The 24,201-nt window shown below is 43.7% G+C and overlaps 2 protein-coding genes across 2 annotated transcripts; both read right to left on the bottom strand.

Moving 5' to 3' along the window:
• Positions 1-700: 700 nt before the first annotated feature.
• On the bottom strand, positions 701-4,584 carry si:ch211-171h4.3 (serine/threonine-protein kinase SBK1). Its single transcript, XM_029731601.1, has 4 exons — positions 4,079-4,584; positions 2,755-2,899; positions 2,439-2,641; positions 701-1,901 (listed from the first exon to the last, which is right to left on the bottom strand). Exons 1-4 carry the CDS (start codon positions 4,082-4,084, stop codon positions 1,098-1,100), a joined length of 1,158 nt encoding a protein of 385 aa, XP_029587461.1. The 5' UTR covers positions 4,085-4,584; the 3' UTR covers positions 701-1,097.
• Positions 4,585-7,454: 2,870 nt separating this feature from the next.
• LOC115173482 (interleukin-11-like) lies at positions 7,455-24,130 on the bottom strand. The gene is made up of 5 exons (XM_029731600.1): positions 23,963-24,130; positions 16,276-16,436; positions 16,071-16,166; positions 8,490-8,660; positions 7,455-7,961 (listed from the first exon to the last, which is right to left on the bottom strand). The coding sequence occupies exons 1-5, from the start codon at positions 24,108-24,110 to the stop codon at positions 7,797-7,799; spliced, it is 741 nt and encodes a 246-aa protein (XP_029587460.1). The 5' UTR covers positions 24,111-24,130; the 3' UTR covers positions 7,455-7,796.
• Positions 24,131-24,201: the final 71 nt, after the last annotated feature.

The raw sequence follows: 24,201 nt of genomic DNA, 5'->3' as shown, positions 1-24,201 counted from the left end.
TCTGCACATCAATCACTCCAGTGTTAATGCTAAATTGTTAGTATTTCACCTCTATGGCCTATTTTTTGCCTTACCTCCCTAATCTTCGACATTTGCACACGCTGTACATACATTTTTCTATTGTGTTATTGACTGTACGTTTGTTTATGTGTAACTCTGTCGTTGTTTTTTGTTGCACTGCTTTGCTTTATCTTGGCCAGGTCACAGTTGTAAATGAGAACTTGTTCTCAACTGGCCTACCTGGTTAAATAAAGGGGAAAAAGAAAAAAAAAGAAAATAATGTTTTTGTTGAAATTACATGGAAACCACGATGATTCAAACAGTTTTTGCCTAGCGGGTCACTTGCAGTCACAGTTGTTATTCTACCCTCCAAGTCCAATCATTTTCAAAAATCTGAAATCATGTCAATTGTCCCGTGTGGCTCAGTTGGTAGAGCATGGTGTTTGCAACACCGGGGTTGTCGGTTCGATTCCCACGGGGGACCAGTATTGAAAAAATGTATGAAATGTATGCATTCACTACTGTAAGTCGCTCTGGATAAGAGCGTCTGCTAAAACGTAAAAATGTAATTGTCTTGGTTAAAGTAATACAGTAGAGTAGCTAGATAACTTACTATAGAATCAACACAAAGTGCAGAAGACTGTAAATATCATAGCAATCTAGAGAGGACAACTTTGAATTTATGAGTTTAATGTAAATGTTAACTCATAATAAACATTTTATTAGACTCAATTCCAACCACAGGACATTATGACGTACAGATGATATTTACATATTATAAAAAACTTACTGTAGTCACACTTACTGTAGAATTTACTAGATTGAACACATCAACATGCTACTTTATAAAGTGCTTACAAGTCCCTATACTAACCAAATGCAACTGTGTCTATCCCCAAAGGCTATCCAGTATCAACAATGACTTGATGGCTGTTTATCTTACAAAAAGTGCAACTGTAGTGGTATTATATTCTGTACAGGGTCTTTTTTAGCACCAATGTGACACATCAGAGGATATGGATTGTTTTCTGGAGGTCAAAAATATTGTCTCTTTCACCTCTGAGTGTGTAAGTTTATAATCGTGTGTCGCCACTCCCTTATCTCTCCACCCTTCCCTCCCTCTCTTTCACGTTTCTGATTACCTCTCTCCCTCTAATTTTCTTCCTCTCCTCCTCCAACCGTATCTTCTCCTTCTTCCGCAACCAGTCTCCCCCGAGGTAGCCCAGTACATCGTCGGGCCTACTGCGAAGCCTAGGCTGTGGGTGGAGAAGTGCCTGGAAAAGGGAGCAGGCCAGTGGGGTGAAATAGGCAAACTGGGGGGCGACCGGATTGGATTTTTTCTCGTTCAGATTCTGATGGTCTTCATCCAAACTCATCATGATGTCCTCGTCTTTTCCTTCCCCCCATAGGTCTAGTTCGTCGTCCTGACCATCTTGATCTTTCTCCTGGTCAAACCACTCTTTGTACTTGATGTACGAGCGGTCGTCGGATGCGGTCTCCGTCCAGGGTAGACTGCCAGTCAGCATGGCGTAGATGAGGATCCCCAAGGCCCAGCAGTCTGTACTAGCCTCCACCGACACCCACACCCTCTTGATCTTGTTGTGCAACCCATTTCCTCCATCAGGTTTTGAAGCAGTATTATGTCTACTATCCTCCGACTCCTTCGCTATCTCTGCCTCGGGTGTACAGTAAGCAGAACTGTACCACACACCGGGTACCTTGGTTCCCGTGGCCTTGGCCATGCCGAAGTCGCCCAGTTTGACCCAGCGGCAGGCAGCGTCGACCAGGAAGATGTTCTCGGGCTTGACGTCGCGGTGGACGAAACCCAGGGAGTGGAGGTGGGTTAGAGCACTGCTCAGCTGGGACACGACCCTCTGGACACAATCCTCCTCCACACCCACCTGGGAAAAAGACAGAGGCACAGTTGAACTACATTTCCCACTCTTACGGCTCTGTTCAATTAGATCCACTTTAGTTGACTTCCGTAGGGTGGGTGTTTTGACAGTGTCGGGAGGTGGAACTGCATTATAGGTCTCAAATCCACAAGTGGCTCCCGGCATTATACCTGAAGCGGGCATTGCTATTGGCTGCAGGGAGTCACATGAACAGAAATCCCATGCAGCCTTGTTTACAAGTTTGAACACTAGAACGTGAGATGTAATCTACACCTCCAATACGATGATAGAAACCCTTATAATTTTATTTCAGGATTTTTCAATTTGAGCGTCATTATTTCTATATAGCCTACACTTTCTAGTTTTGAATTTGTAATGTGTGGATCGCAAGAGCAGCTGCTCACCGATTTGACATTACACCTCCAAAACAGGCTCTATGCAGATGTCTGCCATTGCCGGTTAACTCTTGATCTGATTGGATCTAGACCTTAGTTAACAAAGATGCATACGAGAATAATGACACATTTCCCACATATACTATACCTCGGGGACAATGACGTCGTACAGATCACCGAAGAGGCTAGCTTGCTGGGCGAAGACGTAATGTGAGGGGGTGGAGAAGGCAATGCCCAGGGCCTTGGTCAGGGACGGGTGGGTGCAGAAGGAGAGGGAGAGGTTATACTCTCGCAAAAAGGAGAAGAGATTTGTGGAATCACGAGGAAAGAACTTCAGGGCCATTGGAGTTCCTTGAGGGAAGGAAGAGAGAGCGAAAAGTGATCAGAACAAAAGAAAGAGAGAAATTCGGTCGATATGAGGCCAGACAAACTGGGTTTAGGGTTAAAACAAACACGTAGTTTACCTCTTTTCCTATGTACAGCCAACATGACCTTCCCGTACGACCCCTCCCCTAACATCTTGACCACCTGGAAGTGGTCCGAGGTCTCCAGTGATGTAAACGACTGGACGGTGAGATGGCACATCTCGTCCAATAACCTTGTGGCAGCCTGCGGAGATGGGAACATATATCTGTTATGATGCTTGTCGTCATGACGATTTTGGCAGCACTAAACCAGGTATAAACACATCCCTTTATAGCCCTATGAACAGCTCAAAGGCTCTTATTGGACAGTTTTTGGACACCCCCCCTTTTCAACAAGCCTTTGATTTATCCGTTCGACTGTTTACTTTTTCATTGACTGGCACTAGGCAGGCGATTGTGTGATTTTTCTATATGAGCCAACCCGGATCGACCCCAAGACATCCCATTAATACATAGAGAGCCATGGATATATATACATCTCTGAGTGGCATAGCTAGCTCCACAGGGGTAAGCCCTCCCCGGACCCCTGCCAGAGCGGCATAACCTGAACAGCCTGTAGGGACATGGGCTCAACACCTTGGTTATGTAACTTTGTGTTGGGGGAAACGGAGGCGTGTGGTTTGGGATTAAAGTTGTACTGCACTGTACCCAACTTCTGACTACTGCTCCATATGTTAATGAATTACAACATGCAATGCTTAGGAACATTTGGTATCAATAGTGTAAGCATCAAAAGTATAGGGATTGATTAGATATGAATATGAATAAATATAGCGGGTAAGCATTTTATAATACCTATCATGAACAAGCATTAGTATACAGTTAATAGGTATTTCATTATACATGTTTATTTATTTATAAGCATTACAAGGATTCCAATTCATAAGCTTCTATAACGTTTCTAATAATTAATACAGCATTTAAAAACATGTATAAGCATTTCAAATGGCTTTTGCGTGAACGTTATTATAAAGTGTTACCAAATAGTACATACTACATAACCAATTTTCCTTATCTAATAACCTCCTGTCTAATATCAATAACACATTTGATCCCATTTTGTCACATAATGGGGACATCTCACATCGGTTTAAGGCACTGCTGTTGCCCCCCCCACACGCAATAATTGAATACATTTCCCTGTTTATATAATGGCGCAATAAAATGTTATTTTGAAATAATACATTTCGAAAAAATAAAGGAAGTAAAACTATATTAAATCAATTTCATAAAAAGTCAGCATCTTAGAAAACTACTACAAATGTCTACCTAAACATTGATGAATGTTGGCTGAATGAAACACATTGTTCATAATTCTTTCTTGGTTGCAGAGGAAAATGGGGTGAACGGATGGCTTACTTACTGTCATTTTGGCTCTGTGGTTCACTTCAGTCTCTTTCACAGTGATACTGTGATGTTCCTCACAGACAAGTTACAGTGAATCTGTATCCCTGCCCACATCGACCAAGTAGTGCACCTTCAATACCGCTTCCACAACACATAGGCTGCACATTAGCTCTTCCAACTAGAAGGTAAAAGAGTTGCTCTAGAGATCTTGTAGAGTCGTTGTCCGTGTCTGTCTTTCTCAGCAGAGGCTCCACTATCTCTCCTGTTTGTGAGTTTTGATATCTCCAACCCCTACTTTGATCCCTGCATTATCTCGCTCCCCTTTTCCTCTTCTCCTGCACTCCTCTCACATTCTCTCCATCCCACCGGATTCTCTGGTGAGCTGTCTGTCCCACCAGTCGACGGCCAGCCCCTCCCAAGGCCAGTCAATATTTTGAGTTTGTTCAGTCAATCAATAAATTAACGCCTGTGTCTATCCAAACACTTGTCTAGACTCTCTCCCTTTTTCCAATGGCACCTCACTCTCTCTCTCTCACTCACTCACAAACACATACAGTGGACACACATTCTCTCTCTCTTTGTCTCTCTCTCGCTTGCTCGCTCTCTCTCTCTCTTGCTCTCTCTCTCTCTCTACACTTGCTGCATTCCACCTTTGAAGAGGAGCGAGAGAGGGCATGCCACTCTGACAAACGTGTGCTTGGATAACCACTTCTGACCTGCGCTTGGATAACCACTTCTGACCTGTGCTTGGATAACCACTTCTGACCTGCGCTTGGATAACCACTTCTGACCTGTGCTTGGATAACCACTTCTGACCTGCGCTTGGATAACCACTTCTGACCTGTGCTTGGATAACCACTTCTGACCTGCGCTTGGATAACCACTTCTGACCTGTGCTTGGATAACCACTTCTGACCTGTGCTTGGATAACCACTTCTGACCTGTGCTTAACAAGCGGCTCACACTCGATCACAGGCTTTCAAATGACTGCCTCTTTTTTCCTGAACTTTTCCACCTGTTTTGTGCCTCTTTCTTTCTCTCTCTCCAACTCCCTCCCTCCCCTCGTTTGACAAACCGAACAGCTGAAGGAGGTCGCGCACCAAAACAGCTTTATAGTGCGATCCTCTCGTACCTTGAGTGCCTGTCAACTCTATTTCCTCCAGCTTGCCAACTATCCAAATATCTCCCCCACCTTCACCCATCCAACCAGCTATCCTGGCCAATATATTTTCGAACTCCTCCAGCCCCAAGGAGGATCCCTTTCTCTGCGACTAGAATTACCACGCAACTTACACCTGTACTGTCACTTTAGCTGTGTTAGCAATATGTCATCTGTGTTACGTGTTCATGTGTAGCAGTGTTCTGGGTGACACTTCCTTCAACGGGTACCTACATAAATACTTATTAACACAATCATAACCTATACGTAATGAATTCATAAGCAGTTCATAAGCATTAATAGAACAGTCTGTGACTCAGGTGGCTGGGGTCCCTGTTGATTGTCTTAGCCTTCCAGCGACACATGCTGCTGTAGGTGTCCTAGAGGGCAGTCAGTGTGCACTCACTGGTGCGTTCGGCTGAGCTTACCACCCTCTGTAGTGCCTTGCGGTGAGCGGTGGAGTTGCCATACCAGGCTGTGATGAAGCTCGACAGTATGCTCTCGATGGTGCTCCTGTAGAACACTGTGAGGGCCATTGGGGACAGGCAAAATTTCTTCAGCCTCCTGAGGTTGAAGAGTCACTGTCGTGCCTTCTTCACCACAGTGTCCTTGTGGTTTGACCATTTCTGCTCCTCTGAGAAGTGTACGCCAAGGAACTTGAAGTTTTTGACCGTATCCACAGCGGCCCCATTGATGAGGATGGGGGCGTGCCCAGCCTGGTTTCTCCTGAAGTCCACAATCAGCTCCTTTGTTTTGCTGACGTTGAGGGAGATGTTGTTTACCTGGCACCAGGCCATCAGAGTGCCTACCTGTAGGCCGTTGTTGGTAATCAGGCATACTATTGTTGTGTCATCAGCGAACTTGATGATGGTGTTCGACCTATGTGAGGCCACGCAGTCGTGGGTATACAGGGCGTACAGGAGGGGACTGAGGACGCACCCTTGTGGGGCCCCCATGTTGAGGAAACGTGTTGAGGAGGTAATGTTCACCACCTGAAGGGCAGCCCATCAGGAATTCCAGGACCCAGTTGCATAGGGAGGACTTCAGTCCCAGGGCCATGAGCTTTGCGGTGAGCTTCGAGGGCACTATGGTATTGAAGGCCGATCTGTAGTCTATGATCAGCAGGTAGCCTGGCGGGTAGGAGCATTGGGCCAGTAACCGCAAGGTTGCTAGATCGAATCCCTGAGCTGACAAGGTAAAAATCTGTCATTACCATCCCTGAGCAAGGCATTTAACCCACTGTTCCCCAGGCGCCGGTGATGTGGATGTCGATTAAGGCAGCTCTGTACACCTCTCTGATTCAGACGGGTTGGGTTAAATGCGGAAGACACATTTCAGTTGAATGCATTCAGTTGTACAACTGACTAGGTTTCCCCCTTTCCTCACATATGCATTCCTTTTGTCCAGGTGGGTGAGGGCAGTGTAATGGTGATTGCGTCGTCCGTGGATCTGTCAGGGCGGTAGGCGAATTGGAGAGGATCGAGTGGGCCAGGGAGGGAGGAGGTGATGTGGTGTTTGACTAGCCTCTCGAAGCACTTCATGGTGACAGAAGTGAGTGCTACGGGTCTGTAGTACTGCTATGAAAGCATGATGAATGTGTTATGAAGTCATATGTACAATTAAATGAAGTTACCCAAACAGTATGTCATTTTACATTGAATGATGTAAAGAAATGCAGGACAACATGGTAATATATCACTGTCTTTAATTTTAGATGGGTAAATCCCATGGATATTATAATGTATTTGTATAAAAATATGTGATGCCAGCATCACAAATATAATAGGCTCATATATGACACACTTGGTTCATAAATAACTATACATTCAGTAAATACAAAACAAAACAGGGTCATAGGCTCAGTCAGATTTAGGGTTAGGATCAGGGTTAACCCTAATTCAAGCACATTCTTCAGTAACAGCACTGTAATAAGGATATAATAAATGACTGTATATTAAAGAAGAGGAATTTGCATTTCAACATGTAAATGATCTAACATGCTGACTAGACCTGACACAGACGTGCGTCCGTATGCGCCATCGCGTGCATGTTGATTTTGTCCATCCACAATAGATGGGATCAGGACGTGCAGGTTTAAATATCAAAACGAACTCTGAACCAACTATATTAATTTGGGGACAGGTCGAAACGCATGAAACTTTCATGGCCATAGCTAAATTGCCATGAATGTTTCATGTGTTTCAACCTGTCCCCAAATTAATATAGTTGGTTCAGAGTTCGTTTTGATATTTAAACCCGCGTGTCCTGATTGCGTCTTTTGTGAGCCCGTGCTCGGTCTAGTCAGCATGTAAAAGTTGAGTACCCCTGATTTAAGACCACAGGGGGAAGTAAAAAGCAATTGACCGTATAGAGTGCATTATGTTTGAAAGAACGACAACATGTTACAGTAAGCTGAATCTTAGATACTCAAGTTGAACACTTCTCATTCACAGTAAGTAAGCGTACCTAGAAAAGTGGCAGAAATCTTTAGTTAAATTCAAAAAGTAAACAGCGCTTTGGAGGAAGGCATTTGTTGTCGCAAAGAGTAGGAACCTAGGTGGCGGGAACCTTGATGTCAAAGGCCCTGAACCTGTGACTTAAGGAGGACCAGCACTCTGGTAGACCATTGACAGTAGAATCCTAACCGTTCAGGAATCTCGTAGGAGAGGAGGACCACATCCCAGGTTGTGAGTCGAGTTGGGAAGGAAGGAATGGAAATCTGGGGTAGTGGGCACGCGATCTATAATGGTGGGAAAAAGGGGGTGGGAAAAGTTAGAATGGTGTCAACTAAGAATGTTATTTTACTGTCAAATATTACATCTTAACATACCACAGTCAATTATCAAAATCCAAACAGCTTTTCCATATTTGTTATATTCTATAGGTAGTTTTTTTCCCACAGAGTGACTAAGCTAAAATGCTTGGGTACATTAAGGTTTCTACCACTGGCATTAGTCAGCTCTTTTTGTGCCACTTCAGCTGTGCGTCATATTGATCTGAGTGGAGTAGGATGACATTGCCCCTATACTCTTCTAAGGTCAGTTATTTTTTCTCTCACTTATGGATAAGGTTAGGAATCTGAGAGCGTAAGTGGATCCTAGATCTGTACTATCACGGTGGCAAGGCATGTGAACTAAAAGGTTATAGAGCAAACAACCTAATTATGACAACACATAGGTTGTAATATGGATTTATTTTTCTGGCCTGGCTTCCCCAGTGATTTTCCACACACACCGCTACTGTACCCAGAGTATATTGAGCTACCTACCTGCTGTAGTGCAGTGGAGCAGAGGCTTAAGATATGCTGTAGGCCTCTAGTGACCTCTACTGTCTTGAGAGAGACCGGCAGGCTCATACTGACTCGGACATCAATCAGCCAATCAAGGTGCAGCTTAAAGGAGCGGAAATCCGTGTAAAGTTGTGAGAGAGAGTCGTTTAGCTGGCAGAGGGGAGAGAGGGTGACAAGGTGTGAGTTCTAAAGACTCGGGACTTGACACTGTGTTATAAACACATTATTTAGTACAACATCAAAAAGCTTCTGAAAAGTGTTCCGGGTGAATTGATAAAGCATCCCTGAAGCATTCCTCACAATATAGTAAATAAACCGAGCAGTGAGGAATTATGGAATACATTTATGTCACTTTAAGTCACCACATTTATGTCACTTTGTCAATTTCACTCAATGTAGCACTGTATTCAGTGCCTTGCAAAAGTATTCAGACCCGTTGGATTTCTTCACATTATATTGTGTTACAAAGTAGGATTACAATTGATTTAATTGTCCGTTTTTGTCAACAATCTACACAAAATACTCTGTAATGTCAAATTGGAAGATTCTTTTTATTTTTATAGATGAATAAAAATGAAATAACTAAAATATAGTAGTTGCATAAGTATTCAGCTCCCTGAGTCAATATATGTCAGAAACTTTATTGGCAACAAGTATAGCTTGTTGGGTAAGTCTCATAAGAGCTTTGCACACCTGAATAATTCAGGTGAAAAGAATAATGGGCAAATATGCCGTCCATGGGAGGGGTGCGTCACTTGAGTAGGTTGAGCCACTGACGTGGTCTTCCTGTCTGGGTTGGCGCCCCCCCCTTGGGTTGTGCCGTGGCGGACATCTTTGTGGGCTATACTCGGCCTTGTCTTCGGACGGTAAGTTGGTGGTTGTAGATATCCCTCTAGTGGTGTGGGGGCTGTGCTTTGGCAAAGTGGGTGGGGTTATATCCTGCCTGTTTGGCCCTGTCCGGGGGTATCATCGGATGGGGCCACAGTGTCTTCTGATCCCTCCTGTCTCAGCCTCCAGTATTTATGCTGCAGTAGTTTATGTGTCGGGGGCTAGGGTCAGTCTGTTACATCTGGAGTATTCTCTTGTCTTATCCGGTGTCCTGTGTGAATGTAAATATGCTCTCTCTAATTCTCTCTTTCTCTCTTTCTTTCTTTCTCTCGGAGGACCTGAGCCCTAGGACCATGCCTCAGGACTACCTGGCATGATGACTCCTTGCTGTCCCCAGTCCACCTGGCCATGCTGCTGCTCCAGTTTCAACTGTTCTGCCTGCGGCTACGGAACCCTGACCTGTTCACCGGACGTGCTTGTTGCACCCTCGACAATTACTATGATTATTATTATTTGACCATGCTGGTCATTTACGAACATTTTAACATCTTGACCATGTTCTGTTATAATATCCACCCGGCACAGCCAGAAGAGGACTGGCCACCCCTCATAGCCTGGTTCCTCTCAAGGTTTCTTCCTAGGTTTTTGGCCTTTCTCAGGAGTTTTTCCTAGGGAGTTTATCCCAGCCACCGTGCTTCTTTCACATGCATTGCTTGCTGTTTGGGGTTTTAGGCTGGGTTTCTGTACAGCACTTTGAGATTTCAGCTGATGTACGAAGGGCTATATAAATAAATTTGATTTGATTTGAAATATAGTGCAATATTTGACCATTATTCTTTTCAAAATTCTTCAAGCTTTATCAAGGTGTTGGGGATCATGACTAGACAGCAATTTTAAAAGTCTTGCCATAGATGTTCAAGCAGATTTAAGTCAAAACTGTAACTTGGCCACTCAAGAACATTCACTGACTTCTTGGTAAGCAACTCGAGTGTAGATTTGGCCTCGTGTTGTAGGTTATTGTCCTGCTGAAAGGTGAAAACCTATCCCAGTGTCTGGTGTGAAGCAGATTGGAGCAGGTTTTCCTCTAGGATTTTGCCTGTGCTTAGCTCCATCCCATTTCTTTTCATCCTGAAAAACTCCCCAGTATTTGTCGATGTCAAACATACCCGTACCATGATGCAGCCAACAGTATGCTTGTAAATAATTAGGCAGTTACTCAGTGATTTGTTGTATTTGTCCCAAACATAAGGCCTTGCTTGCATTTATGCCAAAAAGTGTATTCCCTTGTCGTTTTTCTTTTTGCAGTATTACTTTAGTGCCTTGTTTACTTTAATGTTTTGGAATATTTTTATTCTGTATATTTGTATTCTTCTTTTCACTCTGTCATTTAGGTCATTATTGTGGAGACACAAACTTGTTGTTGATCCATCCTCAGTTTTCTACCATCACAACCATTGAACTCTGTAGCTGTTTAAAAATCACCAATGGCCTCATGGTGACATTCCTAAGCAGTTTCCTTCCTGTCCTGCAGCTCAGTTCAGAAGGACGACTGCATCTTTGATGTTCTGGGTGGTTTAATACATCATCCACAGCATAATTATTAACTTGACCATGCTTAAATATATATTCAATGTCTGATTTGTTATTGTTACCCATCTACCAATCACTGCCCTTCTTTATGAGGCTTTTCCCATGGTCTTTGTAGTTGAATCTGTGCTTAAAATTCAATACTTGACAGATGTTGTATGTATGAGGGACAGTGGAAGGGGTAATCATAAAAAAATTATGTCAACCTCAATTGTTTCACACAAAGTGAGTCCATATAACTTATTATGTGATTTGTTAAGCCAAATTTTACTTCAAAACTAATTTAGTCTTGCCTTAACAAGAAGGGTGAATACTTATGCAACGACTATATTTGGGTTATTTAATTTGTAGAATTGTCTCTTCACTTTGGCATTATGGAGTATTTTGTGTAGATCAATGATAAAGAATTGCAATTAAATCTATTTCAATCCCACTTTGTAACACAACAATACGTGAAAAAAGTTCAAGGGGATGTAGACTTTCTATAGGCACTGTATGTACTGTGTCTTCTGAAAGTGTTCACACCCCTTAACTTTTTCCACATTTTGTTGTGTTACAGCCTGAATTTAAAATGTATTACATTTTGATTTTGTGTCGCTGATCTACACACAATACCCCATCATGTCAAAGTGGAATTATGTTTTTGGACATTTTTTGCTAATTAATAAGAAATTCAAAGCTGAAATGTCAGTAAGTATTCAACCCGCTGTTACGGCAAGCCTAAATAACTTCAGGAGTACAAATGTGCTTAACAAGTCAGATAATAAAGTTGCATGGACTTTTAATGACTACCCTATCGCTTCTCTACATCACACATACAATTATCTGTACGGTCAAAATCAAATCAAATCACATTTTGTTGGTCACGTACACATGGTTAGCAGATGTTGACGCGAGTGTAACTAAATGCTTGTGCTTCTGGTTCTGACAGTGCAGTGATATCTAACAAGTAATCTAACAATTCCCCAACAACTACCTAATATACCCAAATCTAAAGGGGTTAATAAGAATATGTACATATACATTTATGGATAAGCGATGGCCAAGCAGCATAGGTAAGGTGCAATAGATAGTATAACATACAGTATATACATGTGATATGAGTAATGTAAGATGTGTAAACATTATTAAAGTGGTATTATTTAAAGTGGCATTGTTTAAAGTGACTAGTGATCAATTTTTTTTAAAGTGGCCAGTGATTTTTTCTCAATTTAGGCAGCAGCCTCTCTGAGTTAGAGATTGCTGTTTAGCAGTCTGATGGCCTTGAGATAGAAGCTGTTTTTCAGTCTTTCGGTCCCAGCTTTGATGCACCTGTTCTGATCTCGCCTTCTGGATGGTAGCGGTTTGAACAGGCAGTGTCTCGGGTGGTTGTTGACCTTGATTATCTTTTTGGCCTTCCTGTGGCATCGGTTGCTGTAGGTGTCATGGAGGGCAGGTAGTTTGCCCTCGGTGATGCGTTGTGCAGACCGCCCCCCCCCTCTGGAGAGCCTTGCGGTTGAGGGTGGTGCAGTTGCCGTACCAGGCTGTGATACAGCCTGACAGGATGCTCTCGATTGTGCATCTGTAAAAGTTTGTCAGGGTTTTGGGTGACAAGCCAAATTTCTTCAGCCTCCTGAGGTTGAAGAGGCGCTGTTGTGCCTTCTATACCATACTGTCTGTGTGGGTGGACCATTTCAGTTTGTCTATGATGTGTACGCCGAGGAACTTAAAAACCTTTTACCTTCTCCACTGCTGTTCCTTCGATGTGTATAGGGGGGTGCTCCCATTGCTGTTTCCTGAAGTCCACAATCATCTCCTTTGTTTTGTTGACGTTGAGTGAAAGGTTGTTTTCCTGACACCACACTCCGAGAGCCCTCACCTCCTCCCTGTAGGCTGTCTCGTCGTTGTTGGTGATCAAGCCCACTACTGTTGTGTCGTTTGCAAACTTGATGATTGAGTTGGAGGCGTGCATGGCCACGCAGTCATGGGTGAACAGGGAGTACAGGAGGGGGCTGAGCACGCACCCTTGTGGGGCCCCAGTGTTGAGGGTAAGCAAAGTGGAGATGTTATTTCCTACCTTCACCACCTGGGGGCTTCCAGCTTGATGATGAGCTTGGAGGATACTATGGTGTTGAATGCTGAGCTGTAGTCAATGAACAGCATTTTTACATAGGTATTCCTCTTGCTCAGATGGGATAGGGCAGTGTGGAGTGTGATGGCAATTGCGTTGTTTGTGGACCAGTTGGGGCGGTATGCAAACTGAAGTGGGTCTAGGGTGGCTGGTAAGGTGGAGGTGATATGATCCTTGACTAGTCTCCTTAAGCACTTCATGATGACAGACGTGAGTGCTACGAGGCGGTAGTCCTTTAGTTCAGTTATCTTTGCCTTCTTGGGTACAGGAACAATGGTGGCAATCTTGAAGTATGTGGGGACAACAGACTGGGATAGGGAGCGATTGAATATGTCCGTAAACACACTGCGTATGCTCTGAGGACGCGGCTAGGTATGCCGTCTGGGTCAGCAACCTTACGAGGGTTAACACGTTAAAATGTTTTACTCACGTCGGCCATGGAGAAGGAGGGGGGTGCAGTCCATGTTAGTGGGCCACGACGGTGGCACTGTATTATCCTCAAAGCGGGCAAAGAAGGTGTTTAGTTTGTCTGGAAGCGTGACATCAGTGTCCGTGATGTGGTTGGTTTTCTTTTTGTAGTCCGTGATTTCCTGTAGACCCTGCCACATACGTCTCATGTCTGAGCCGTTCAATTGCGACCCCACTTTGTCCCTGTATTGGCATTTCACTTGTTTGATTGCCTTGTGGAGGGTATAACTACACTGTTTATATTCAGCCATATTCCCATACTTCTTTCCAAATTCGATTGTTCGCGCTTTCAGTTTCCAGTCCGCGTGATCAAAACAATCTTGAAGCTTGGATTCCGATTGGTCAGATCAGCGCTGAATAGTTCTAGTCACTGGTACATCCTGTTTGAGTTTCTGCCTATAAGACGGTAGGAGCAAGATGGCGTTGTGGTCGGATTTGCCGAAGGGTGGGCAGGGGAGGGATTTGTATGCATTGCGGAAGTTAGAGTAGCGGTGATCGAGTGTATTACCACTGCGCATAGTGCGATCAATATGCTGATAGAATTTAGGTAGCCTTGTTCTCAAATTTGCTTTGTTAAAATCCCCAGCTACAATAAATGCATCCTCAGGATATATGGTTTCCAGTTTACATAGAGTCCAGTGAAGTTCCTTGAGTGCCATCTTGGTGTCTGCTTGAGGAAGAATGTACAAAACTGTGACTGTAACTGATGAGAATTCTCTCGGGATGTAAAATGGCCGACGTTTGATTGTAAGGAATTCTAGTTCTGGTGAGCAGAAGGACCTGCATGTTGTTATGATTACACCATGAGTCGTTAGTCATGAAGCATACACCCCACCCCCGCCCTTCCTCTTCCCAGAGAGGTGTTTATCTCTGTCGGTGCGATGCATGGAAAAGCCCGGTGGCTGAACAGATTCCGACAACATATCCCGAGAGAGCCATGTTTTCGTGAAACAGAGAATGTTACAATCTCTGAAAGGCAACCCTTGCTCGAGTTTCGTCTACCTTGTTGTTAAGGGACTGGGCATTGGCGAGTAGTATACTCGGGAGCGGTGGGCGAAGTGCACATCTATGGAGCCTGACCAGGAGGCCGCACCGTCTGCCCCTTCTGCGGCTCCGTTGTTTTGTGTCGGCTTCTGGGATTAGATCCATTGTCCTGGGTGGTGGTCCGAACAGAGGGTCCACTTCGGGAAAGTTGTATTCCTGGTCATAATGTTGGTAAGTTGATGTCGCTCTTATATCCAATAGTTCTTCCCGGCTGTATGTAATAAGACTGAAGATTTCCTGGGATAACAATGTAAGAAATAATACACAAAAAAACAAAATACTGCATAGTTTCCTAAGAACTCAAAGCGAGGCGACCATCTCTGTCGGCGCCATCTTGCTCAGTTGAACAGTTTTCCAATGCCTCGCAAAGAAGGGCACATATTTGTAGATGGGTAAAAATGTAAAATTAAAGCAGACATTGAATATTCCTTTGAGCATGGGGAAGTTATTAATTACACTTTAGATGGTGTATCAATACACCCAGTCCCTACAAAGATACAGGCGTCCTTCCTAACTCAGTTGATGGAGAGGAAGGACACTGCTCAGTGATTTCACCATGAGGCCAATGGTGATTTTTAAACCAGTTCCAGAGTTAAATGGTTGTGATAGGAGAAAACTGAGGATGGATTAACAACATTTTAGTTACTCCACAATACTAACCTAAATTATGGAGTGAAAAGAAGGAAGCCTGTACAAAATAAAAAAAATATTTCAAAACATGTATCCTGTTTGCAATAAGGCACTAAAGTAATACTGCAAAACATGTGGCAAAAAACTAACTTTTTGTACTGAATACAAAGCATTATGTTTGGGGCAAATCCAACACAACACATCACTGAGTACCACTCTTCATATTTTCAAGCATGGTGGTGGCGGCATCATGTTATGGGCATGCTTGTCATCGGCAAGGACTAGGGAGTGTTTTAGGATAAAAAGAGAAGGACTGGAGCTAAGCAGAAGAAAACCTGGTTCGGTCTGCTTTCCATCAGACACTGGGAGACAAATCCACCTTTCAGCAGGACAATAACCTAAAACACAAGGCCAAATATACACTGGAGTAGCTTACCAAGACGACATTGAATGTTCCTTAGTGGCCTAGATACAGTTTGGACTTAAATCGGCTTGAAAATCTATGGTAAGACTTGAAAATGGTGTCTAGCAATGATCAACAACCAATTTGACAGAGCTTGAATTTATTTTTAAGAATAATGGGAAAATATTGAACAACACAGCTTTGCAAAGCTCTTTGAGACTTACCCAGAAAGACTCACAGCTGTAATCGCTGCCAAAGGTGATTCTAACATGTATTGACTCAGGGGGTTGAATACTTATCTAATCAAAATATATGAGTGTTTTATTTTCCATGAATTATTATTATTATTTGTATTTTTTAATTTACATTACATAGTATTTTGTGTAGATGTTGTAACACAACACAATGTGGAAAAGGTCAAGGGGTGTGAATACTTTCTGAAGGCTGAAAGCATGCAATAAGGACTGGACTCGAGAAGACGGATACATACCTTCAGTGAACTGAGGTGATTTGCCGTGTGTTCCATCTCTGGAAGAGTGTCAAGGTTGTATTCCAGAAGCTCTATACCGCTGAACTCACTTTCACTCTAAAGGAAGAGGGCATAGGTAAGAGTTATATTGGATGGTCAACTAATGAGAGTATGTTGACTAGCATTGACTGTGCTGTGCCTAACAAAATACGGTCAACTCACTCACCTGAAGATTCCTTGTCAGCATCTGCAGGTTTCTCATTTGCTGGACCATCATTGTCAGACGGGCACAGAGGGGGAACTTGTGGCTGGGGCGTGACCACGAAAGGACAAGCAGCTGGGCTAGTAGCAGCAACAGGAGGAGAGACTGTGTTGAGTTAAGCCACGCTGCAGAGATAAGAAAAAAAATCCTCATTTTAGAGAGGTACATTGTATGAGGCATTGGATCAGGGTTACATTCAAGATCGCAGCATTCATCTACGTTTCAAAATAGGTTTGTTTTGAACAATTGCCACTGTTTACAATGCTATGAAACATTATTCAACAATTACTAAGCAGTGATTTAATAGCCTGGTACCGGACCAAATGGTAGGCCTACATTAGAGTGAGTGGACACGCTGATTGGTTGCCACGTAACAGGGGTTTGTCTTCCCAGAGAGCAAGAAGCCATCGTGGAACCAGATCTTTTTTACCTGGCCACTCCCCCCTTCACTTTGGCACAACATGCCTTTACCATGAGATGCCATATGCTACCATGAGCGGGAAAAACATAGACATGATAGGTTCCATTTCAAAAAGAGGTTCCGTTTGATGAAGGGGTCATCCAATCACCATGGAGTCCAACTGTTTCATCATTGACTCATCAAGCCGACAACTTCAAATAATATTTTCTAGACTATGTGTTTATTGCTAGCTAGCACTATGACTCAGAGTCTAGACAGTAGGCTAGTGATTCATTTGATTCTATCAAATCATGACTATTGATGTCAACTGTTTTCCTAGCCAGCAGACTGCATCAGAAACACTGCAACCAAACCTTCATATAAATCCCCAACCAGAACTAAACAAGATATTACAGTTGAAGCCAAGTCATTGATGAAGAATGCTGAGTATGTTGTAATAGACATCTTAGGTTCCTTGTAAACATAAAGGAGCAACACATTGATGACCAGTACATCACCAGTAGAATAATACAGTAGCATCTATATCCCCTATACACTTCTTATAAACCATTATCAATGCTTGAGAAACAGGATAGGGTTTTAAACAACTTCAAAGAAAGTCACCATTTCCTGTACAGTACTTTCATTTGATTGAAAAATGCATTTGTCATTTCATTACCTGATAAATAGAACGCAGGTAAAAGTCTATGATCCTTTTAACATCTTCTTAAGGTTAGAAACAACGTACTTATGTTGTTAAATGTCATCAATTTAGCGATGGAGTTAAAGAGAGTTACCTTAGAGGTAACCATTTCCTGTTCACTCATTTCATGGAAAAATGATTGTCACTTGCACTGTCAAAAAGTTATTTCTGACCCAGTTTTCATACAGATGTTCAGCTGATTCAGATACCACTGAACTGAAGTTTCATGTAGCCTTGGGCTGACCTAACACACCCCCATGTATTTGAGAATTTCCTTAGAAATTCTCCACACATTGTTGCTTGTAAGTGCATTGCTTTGCCTACGTACAGTGGATCAGTATTCTGGAAATCTATCATTATAGTGTGTTGGATATGCGTTGATGTGTTGAGTGGCCTTCTATGAGTCCTGATCTGAATCCTATCGAACATCTATGGAAAGAGATGAAACTTGCAGTCTGGAGAAGGCACCTATCAAACCTGAGACAGCTGGAGCAGTTTGATCAGGAAGCGTGGGCAAAACTACCTGTTACAGGTGCAGAAGACTCATTGAGAGCTACAGAAAACGTTTGATTGCAGTGATTGCCTCTAAAGGTTGTGCAAAAAAATATTAGGTTAAGGGTCCCATCATTTTTGTCCATGCGATTTTCATTTGTTTTATTATTTACAATAATATGTTGAATAAAAAATCAAAAGCAAAGTCTGATTTCTATTAAATATGGAATAAACCTAGAGATTCAGGGTTCGAGTCCAGACTCTGACGCAGCCGGCCGCGACCTGGAGACCCATGGGACGGCGCACAATTGGCCCAGTGTCGCCTAGGTTAGGGGAGGGTTTGGCAGGCAGGGATGACCTTGTCCCATCGAACACTAGCGACTCCTGTGGCGGGCCGGGCACAGTGCACGCTGGCACGGTCGACCAGTACGGTGTCCCCTGCTCGCCTAGCGTAGTAGTGACTACTGAACAGCACCCTGACTCACCTCTCACCTATTGCTGCTCTTTTGACCTTATGATCACTCGCCTACACAGCTGATGCCACCTGGACTGTTTCAATAACACGGTACCTCATTTTGTTTACCTGTCGGCCCCAGCTTCAAACTCAGGTCCTGTATGTACCTAACTCACCCACTCTGCCCATTCATCACCATTTACCAGGGGTAGTTGTCTTACCTCTCCTGATCAACACCTGTGATTGCTTTATGCCTCTCTAATTTCAATATGCCTTGTCTACTGATGTCTTGGCTAGTTTTTATTGTTTTATTTCACTGTAGAGTCCTGTCACACTCAAAATTCCTTAGACAGCTCTTTCGTCCCACCCCACACACATGCAGAGACCTCCCCTAGGTTAACAGATTCCTCCAGAGACGAAACCTCTCTCATCGTCACTCAATGCATAGGTTTACCTCCAGTGTACTTACATCCTACCATACCCTTGTCTGTACATTATGCCTTGAATCTATTTTACCACGCCCAGAAAATTGCTACTTTTATTCTCTGTCCCCAACGCACTAGACGACCAGTCCTTATAGCCTTTAGCCGTACCCTTACCCTACTCCTCCTCGGTTCCTCTGGTAATGTAGAGGTTAACCCAGGCCCTGTAGCCCCCAGCACCACTCCTATTCCCCAGGCGCTATCATTTGTTGACTTCTGTAACCGTAAAAGCCTTGGTTTCATGCATGTTAACATCAGAAGCCTCCTCCCTTTGTTTTTTTCTCACTACTTTAGCACACTCCGCCAACCCTGATGTCCTAGCCGTGTCTGAATCCTGGCTTAGGAAGGCCACCAAAAATTCTGAAATTTCCGTCCCCAATTACAACATTTTCTGCCAAGATAGAACTGCCAAAGGGGGTGGAGTTGCAGTCTACTGCAGAGACAGCCTGCAGAGTTCTGTCATACTATCCAGGTCTGTGCCCAAACGGAGCTTCTCCTTTCAAAAATCCACCTTTCCAGAAATAAGTCTCTCACTGTTGCCACTTGTTATAGACCCCCCCCAGCCCCCAGCTGTGCTCTGGACACCATATGTGATTTAATTGCCCCCCATTTATCTTCAGAGATTCTACTGTTAGGTGACCTAAACTGGGATATGCTTAACACCCGTACAATCTAAGTTAGATGCCCTCAATCTCATACAAATGATCGTGGAACCTACCAGGTACAACCCTAAATCCGTAAACACGGGCACCCTCATAGATATTATCCTGACCAACCTGCCCTCTAAATACACCTCTACTGTCTTCAACCAGGATCTCAGCGATCACTGCCTCATTGCCTGTGTCGGTAATGGGCCCGCGGTCAAACGGTCACACCTCATCACTGTCAAACGCTCCCTAAAACACTTCAGCGAGCAGGCCTTTCTAATCGACCTGGCCCGGGTATCCTGGAAGGATATTGACCTCATTCCGTCGGTAGAAGATGCCTGGTTGTTCTTTAAAAGTGCATCCCTCACAATCTTAAATAAGCATGCCCCATTCAAAAAATGTAGAACTAAGAACAGATATAGCCCTTGGTTCACTCCAGACTTGACTGCCCTTGACCAGCACAAACACATCCTGTGGCGTTCTGCATTAGCACCGAATAGCCCCCACGATATGCAACTTTTCAGGGAAGTTAGGAACCGATGTACACAGGCAGTTAGGAAAGCTAAGGCTAGCTTTTTCAAACAGATATTTGCATCCTGTAGCACTAATTCCAAAAAGTTCTGGGACACTGTAAAGTCCATGGAGAATAAGAGCACCTCCTCCCAGCTGCCCACTGCACTGAGGCTAGGAAACACTATCACCACCGATAAATCCACGATAATCAAGAATTTCAATAAGCATTTTTCTACGGCTGGCCATGCTTTCCAGCTGGCTACCCCGACCACGGTCAACAGCTCTGCACCCCCCACAGCAACTTGCCCAAGCCTTCACCCAAATCCAGATAGCTGATGTTCTGAAAGAGCTGCAAAATCTGGACCCCTACAAATCAGCTGGGCTTGACAATCTGGACCCTCTCTTTCTAAAATTATCCGCCGCAATTGTTGCAACCACTATTACTAGCCTGTTCAACCTCTCTTTCGTATCATCTGAGATCTCCAAAGATTGGAAAGCTGCCGCAGTCATCCCCCTCTTCAAAGGGGGAGATACTCTAGACCCAAACTGTTTCAGACCTATATCTATCCTACCCTGAATTTCTAAGGTCTTTGAAAGCCAAGTTAACAAACAGATCACCGACCATTTCAAATCCAACCGTACCTTCTCCGCTATGCAATCTGGTTTCCGAGCTGGTCATGGGTGCACCTCAGCCACGCTCAAGGTCCTTAACGACATCATAACCACCATCGATAAAAGACAATACTGTGCAGCCGTATTCATCGACCTGGCCAAAGCTTTTGACTCTGTCAATCACCGCATTCTTATCGGCAGACTCAACAGCCTTGGTTTCTCAAATGACTGCCTCGCCTGGTTCACCAACTACTTCTCAGACAGAGTTCAGTGTGTCAAATCGGAGGGGCTCTTGTCCGGACCTCTGGCGGTCTCTATGGGGGTGACACAGGGTTCAATTCTCGGGCTGACTCTTTTCTCTGTATACATCAAGGATGTCACTCTTGCTGCTGATGTTCCTCTGATCCACCTCTTCGCAGACGACACCATTCTGTATACTTCTCGCCCTTCTTTGGACACTGTGTTAACAAACCTCCAGATGAGCTTCAATGCCATACAACTCTCCTTCCGTGGGCTCCAACTGCTCTTAAATGCAAGTAAAACTAAATGCATGCTCTTCAACCGATCGCTGCCCGCACCTGCCCGCCCGTCTAACATCACTACTCTGGACGGTTCTGACTTAGAATATGTGGACAACTACAAATACCTAGGTGTCTGGTTAGACTGTAAACTCTCCTTCCAGACTCACAATAAGCATCTCCAATCCAAAATTACATCTAGAATCGGCTTCCTATTTCGCAAGAAAGCATCCTTCGCTCATGCTGCCAAACATACCCTCGTAAAACTGACTATACTACCGATCCTAGACTTTCGCGATATCATTTACAAAATAGCCTTCAACACTCTACTCAGCAAATTGGATGCAGTCTATCACAGTGCCATCCATTTTGTCACCAAAGCCCCATATACTACCCACCACTGCGACCTGTATGCTCTCGTTGGCTGGCCCTCGCTTCATATTCGTTGCCAAACCCACTGGCTCCAAGTCATCTATAACTCTTTGCTAGTTAAAGGCCTGCCTTATCTCAGCTCACTGGTCACCATAGCAGCACCAACCTGTAGCACGCGCTCCAGCAGGTATGTTTCACTGGTCACCCCCAAAGCCAATTCCTCCTATGTCCACCTTTCCTTCCATTTCTCTGCTGTCAATGACTGGAACGAATTGCAAAAATCACCGAAGCTGGAGACTCAAATCTCCCTCACTAACTTTTAGCATCAGCTTCAGGGCAGCGTACAGATCATTGCACCTGTACATAGCCCATCTGTAAATAGCCCACCCACCTACCTCATCACAATTTTTTTTGCTCCTTTGCATCCCAGTATCTCCACTTGCACATTTATCTTCTGCACATCTATCACTCCAGTGTTTAATTGCTAAATTGTAATTATTTCACCATTATGGCCTATTTATTGCCTTACCTCCCTAATCTTACTTCATTTGCACACACTGTATATAGACTTTTCTATTGTGTTATTGACTGTACGTTTGTTTATGTGTTACATTTATGTTTAACTCTGTGTTGTTTGTGTCGCATTGCTTTGCTTTATCTTGGCCAGGTCGCAGTTATGAGAACTTGTTCTCAACTGGCCTACCTGGTTAAATAAAGGCAAAATAAAAACATTTTAAAAAAGTCCTCCGACACATTGGTGCGGCTGGCTTCCGGGTTAAGTGGGCATTGTGTCAAGAAGCAGTGCAGCATGGTTGGGTTGTGTTTTGGAGGACGCACTGCTATTGACCTTCGGCTCTCCCGAGTCTGTACGGGAGTTGCAGTGATGAGACAAGACTGTAACTACCAATTGGATACCATGAAATTGGGGAGAAAAAGGGTTAAAAAAATATATATTCTAAATGTAAAAATGTAAAAATAAATAAATATGGAATAAACAATGGTGGATGCCAACTACTTTTGTCAGTTTCAAGTTTTTTCAGGGAAAATAGGGCATTCTTCATTTTTGTGGAGGGGTACCAATAAATTTGAGCACTTCTGTATATAAATATATCATAATCGCGGAACTATACATTCAATTTGCACCCCCCCCCCCCCCCCCCCCCCCACACACACACACAGACATACATCCCCAGTCAATAGTATATCAGAAATACTTACATTTCATTGTCACCCCAAAATCCAAAAGCTGTAAAAAAAAACTGTCAGCAGCCTCAATCGTTCGTCCCTCTAAATGAGTTCACAAATCCAAACGTTCTCTTTTATAGAATCTGTACGATGACACGTCACCTGAGTCACCCTCTCCATTCATAGAAGAATGCCCCCACAATTCTCCTCTCTCCCTCCTCCCTTCTAAAACACGGCTATTCACTTTCTTTCTTTGTTTTCCATCATACCGGTTGGGTTCTTTATACTGGTTGGGTTATTTTTACTGGTTGGGTTCTTTATACCAGTTGGATTCTTTATACTGGTTGTGTTCTTCGTACTGGATGGGTTCTTTATACTGGTTGGGTTCATTAGTTGGGTTCTGGTTGGGTTCTTTAAACCAGTTGGATTCTTTATACTGGTTGGGTTCTTTATACTGGTTGGGTTTTTTATACTGGTTGGGTTCATTAGTTGGGTTCTGGTTAGGGTCTTTATACTGGTTGTGTTCTTTATACTGGTTGGGTTCATTAGTTGGGTTCTGGTTGTGTTCTTTATACTGGTTAGGGTCTTTACACTGGTTGGGTTCTTTATACTGGTTGTGTTCTTTATACTGGTTGGGTTCATTAGTTGGGTTCTGGTTGTTTTTTTATACTGGTTGTGTTCTTTATACTGGTTGGGTTCTTTATACTGGTTGTGTTCTTTATACTAGTTGGGTTCTGGTTGGGTTCTTTATACTGGTTGGGTTTTTTATACTGGTTGGGTTCATTAGTTGAGTTCTGGTTTGGTTCTTTATGCTGGTTAGGGTCTTTATACTGGTTATGGTCTTTATACTGGTTGGGTTCTTAAAACTGGTTGGGTTTTACTGATTGGGTTCTCCTATCAGGCTGTTCTATGGAATAATCTTGGGTTTGAATTAGTGATGCAATCAGACACTGGGGAAAAAATTGTCCCACTCCTTAACGCTGATATCATATGAGTTGCATTGAGGCTCACCTAAAAGAGATTATTCAAAACGAACATTTATCAGACATGTTTGATACTGTATTTGAAACGGTTGCTAAGTGGTGATTCATTTTTATCTGAATTTTAAATCGTTCTCCTCCCTTAGTAAAATAATCCCCAAAAATGTCCCCACACTGCACCCCACACACAACCCACCCAACCGTCTCTGTAGCTATCAAGTACTGTCAGATCTCCCTGTTAGCATTCTGCCTGTTGTTGTTTCATGGATGGACATGAACGCAAAGAGACTCACACAGAGCAGACAAAGGAGATGAGCGCGCCATGATGTCATCAAAGATCCCCCACTTCCCTCCTGGTGGGAAATCAGGGGGCCCCGAGGGGGGCAGGGAGGGGGGAGGGTCAGAAAGTGATGTCAGATCACGCCCTGCTTCTTTTGCCATCCCCCCCCGACCGACCACCCACTCCTCTACTTTCTTTCCTGTTCATTGATGGAGGCAATGGAATGTGTGGAATTTCAAGAGAGAAAACACG

This window comes from Salmo trutta, chromosome 34, assembly GCF_901001165.1.
Source record: "Salmo trutta chromosome 34, fSalTru1.1, whole genome shotgun sequence".
NCBI classification, from domain to species: Eukaryota; Metazoa; Chordata; class Actinopteri; order Salmoniformes; family Salmonidae; genus Salmo; species Salmo trutta.
The sequence above is the reverse complement of the archived record's forward strand: the minus strand, read 5'-3'. Positions and strand labels throughout refer to the sequence as shown.

Coding starts and splice junctions, on each gene's coding strand:
- si:ch211-171h4.3 (XM_029731601.1), bottom strand. Junction 2,642..2,754: donor GGCTGTACATAGGAAAAGAG/GTAAACTACGTG, acceptor CCTTCCCTCAAG/GAACTCCAATGGCCCTGAAG. Junction 1,902..2,438: donor ACGACGTCATTGTCCCCGAG/GTATAGTATATG, acceptor TCTTTTTCCCAG/GTGGGTGTGGAGGAGGATTG.
- LOC115173482 (XM_029731600.1), bottom strand. CDS start 24,110: ATGGCAAAAGAAGCAGGGCGTGATCTGACATCACTTTCTGACCCTCCC. Junction 16,437..23,962: donor ATCTCCTTTGTCTGCTCTGT/GTGAGTCTCTTT, acceptor TTATCTCTGCAG/CGTGGCTTAACTCAACACAG. Junction 7,962..8,489: donor GCTCCACTGCACTACAGCAG/GTAGGTAGCTCA, acceptor CCACCATTATAG/ATCGCGTGCCCACTACCCCA.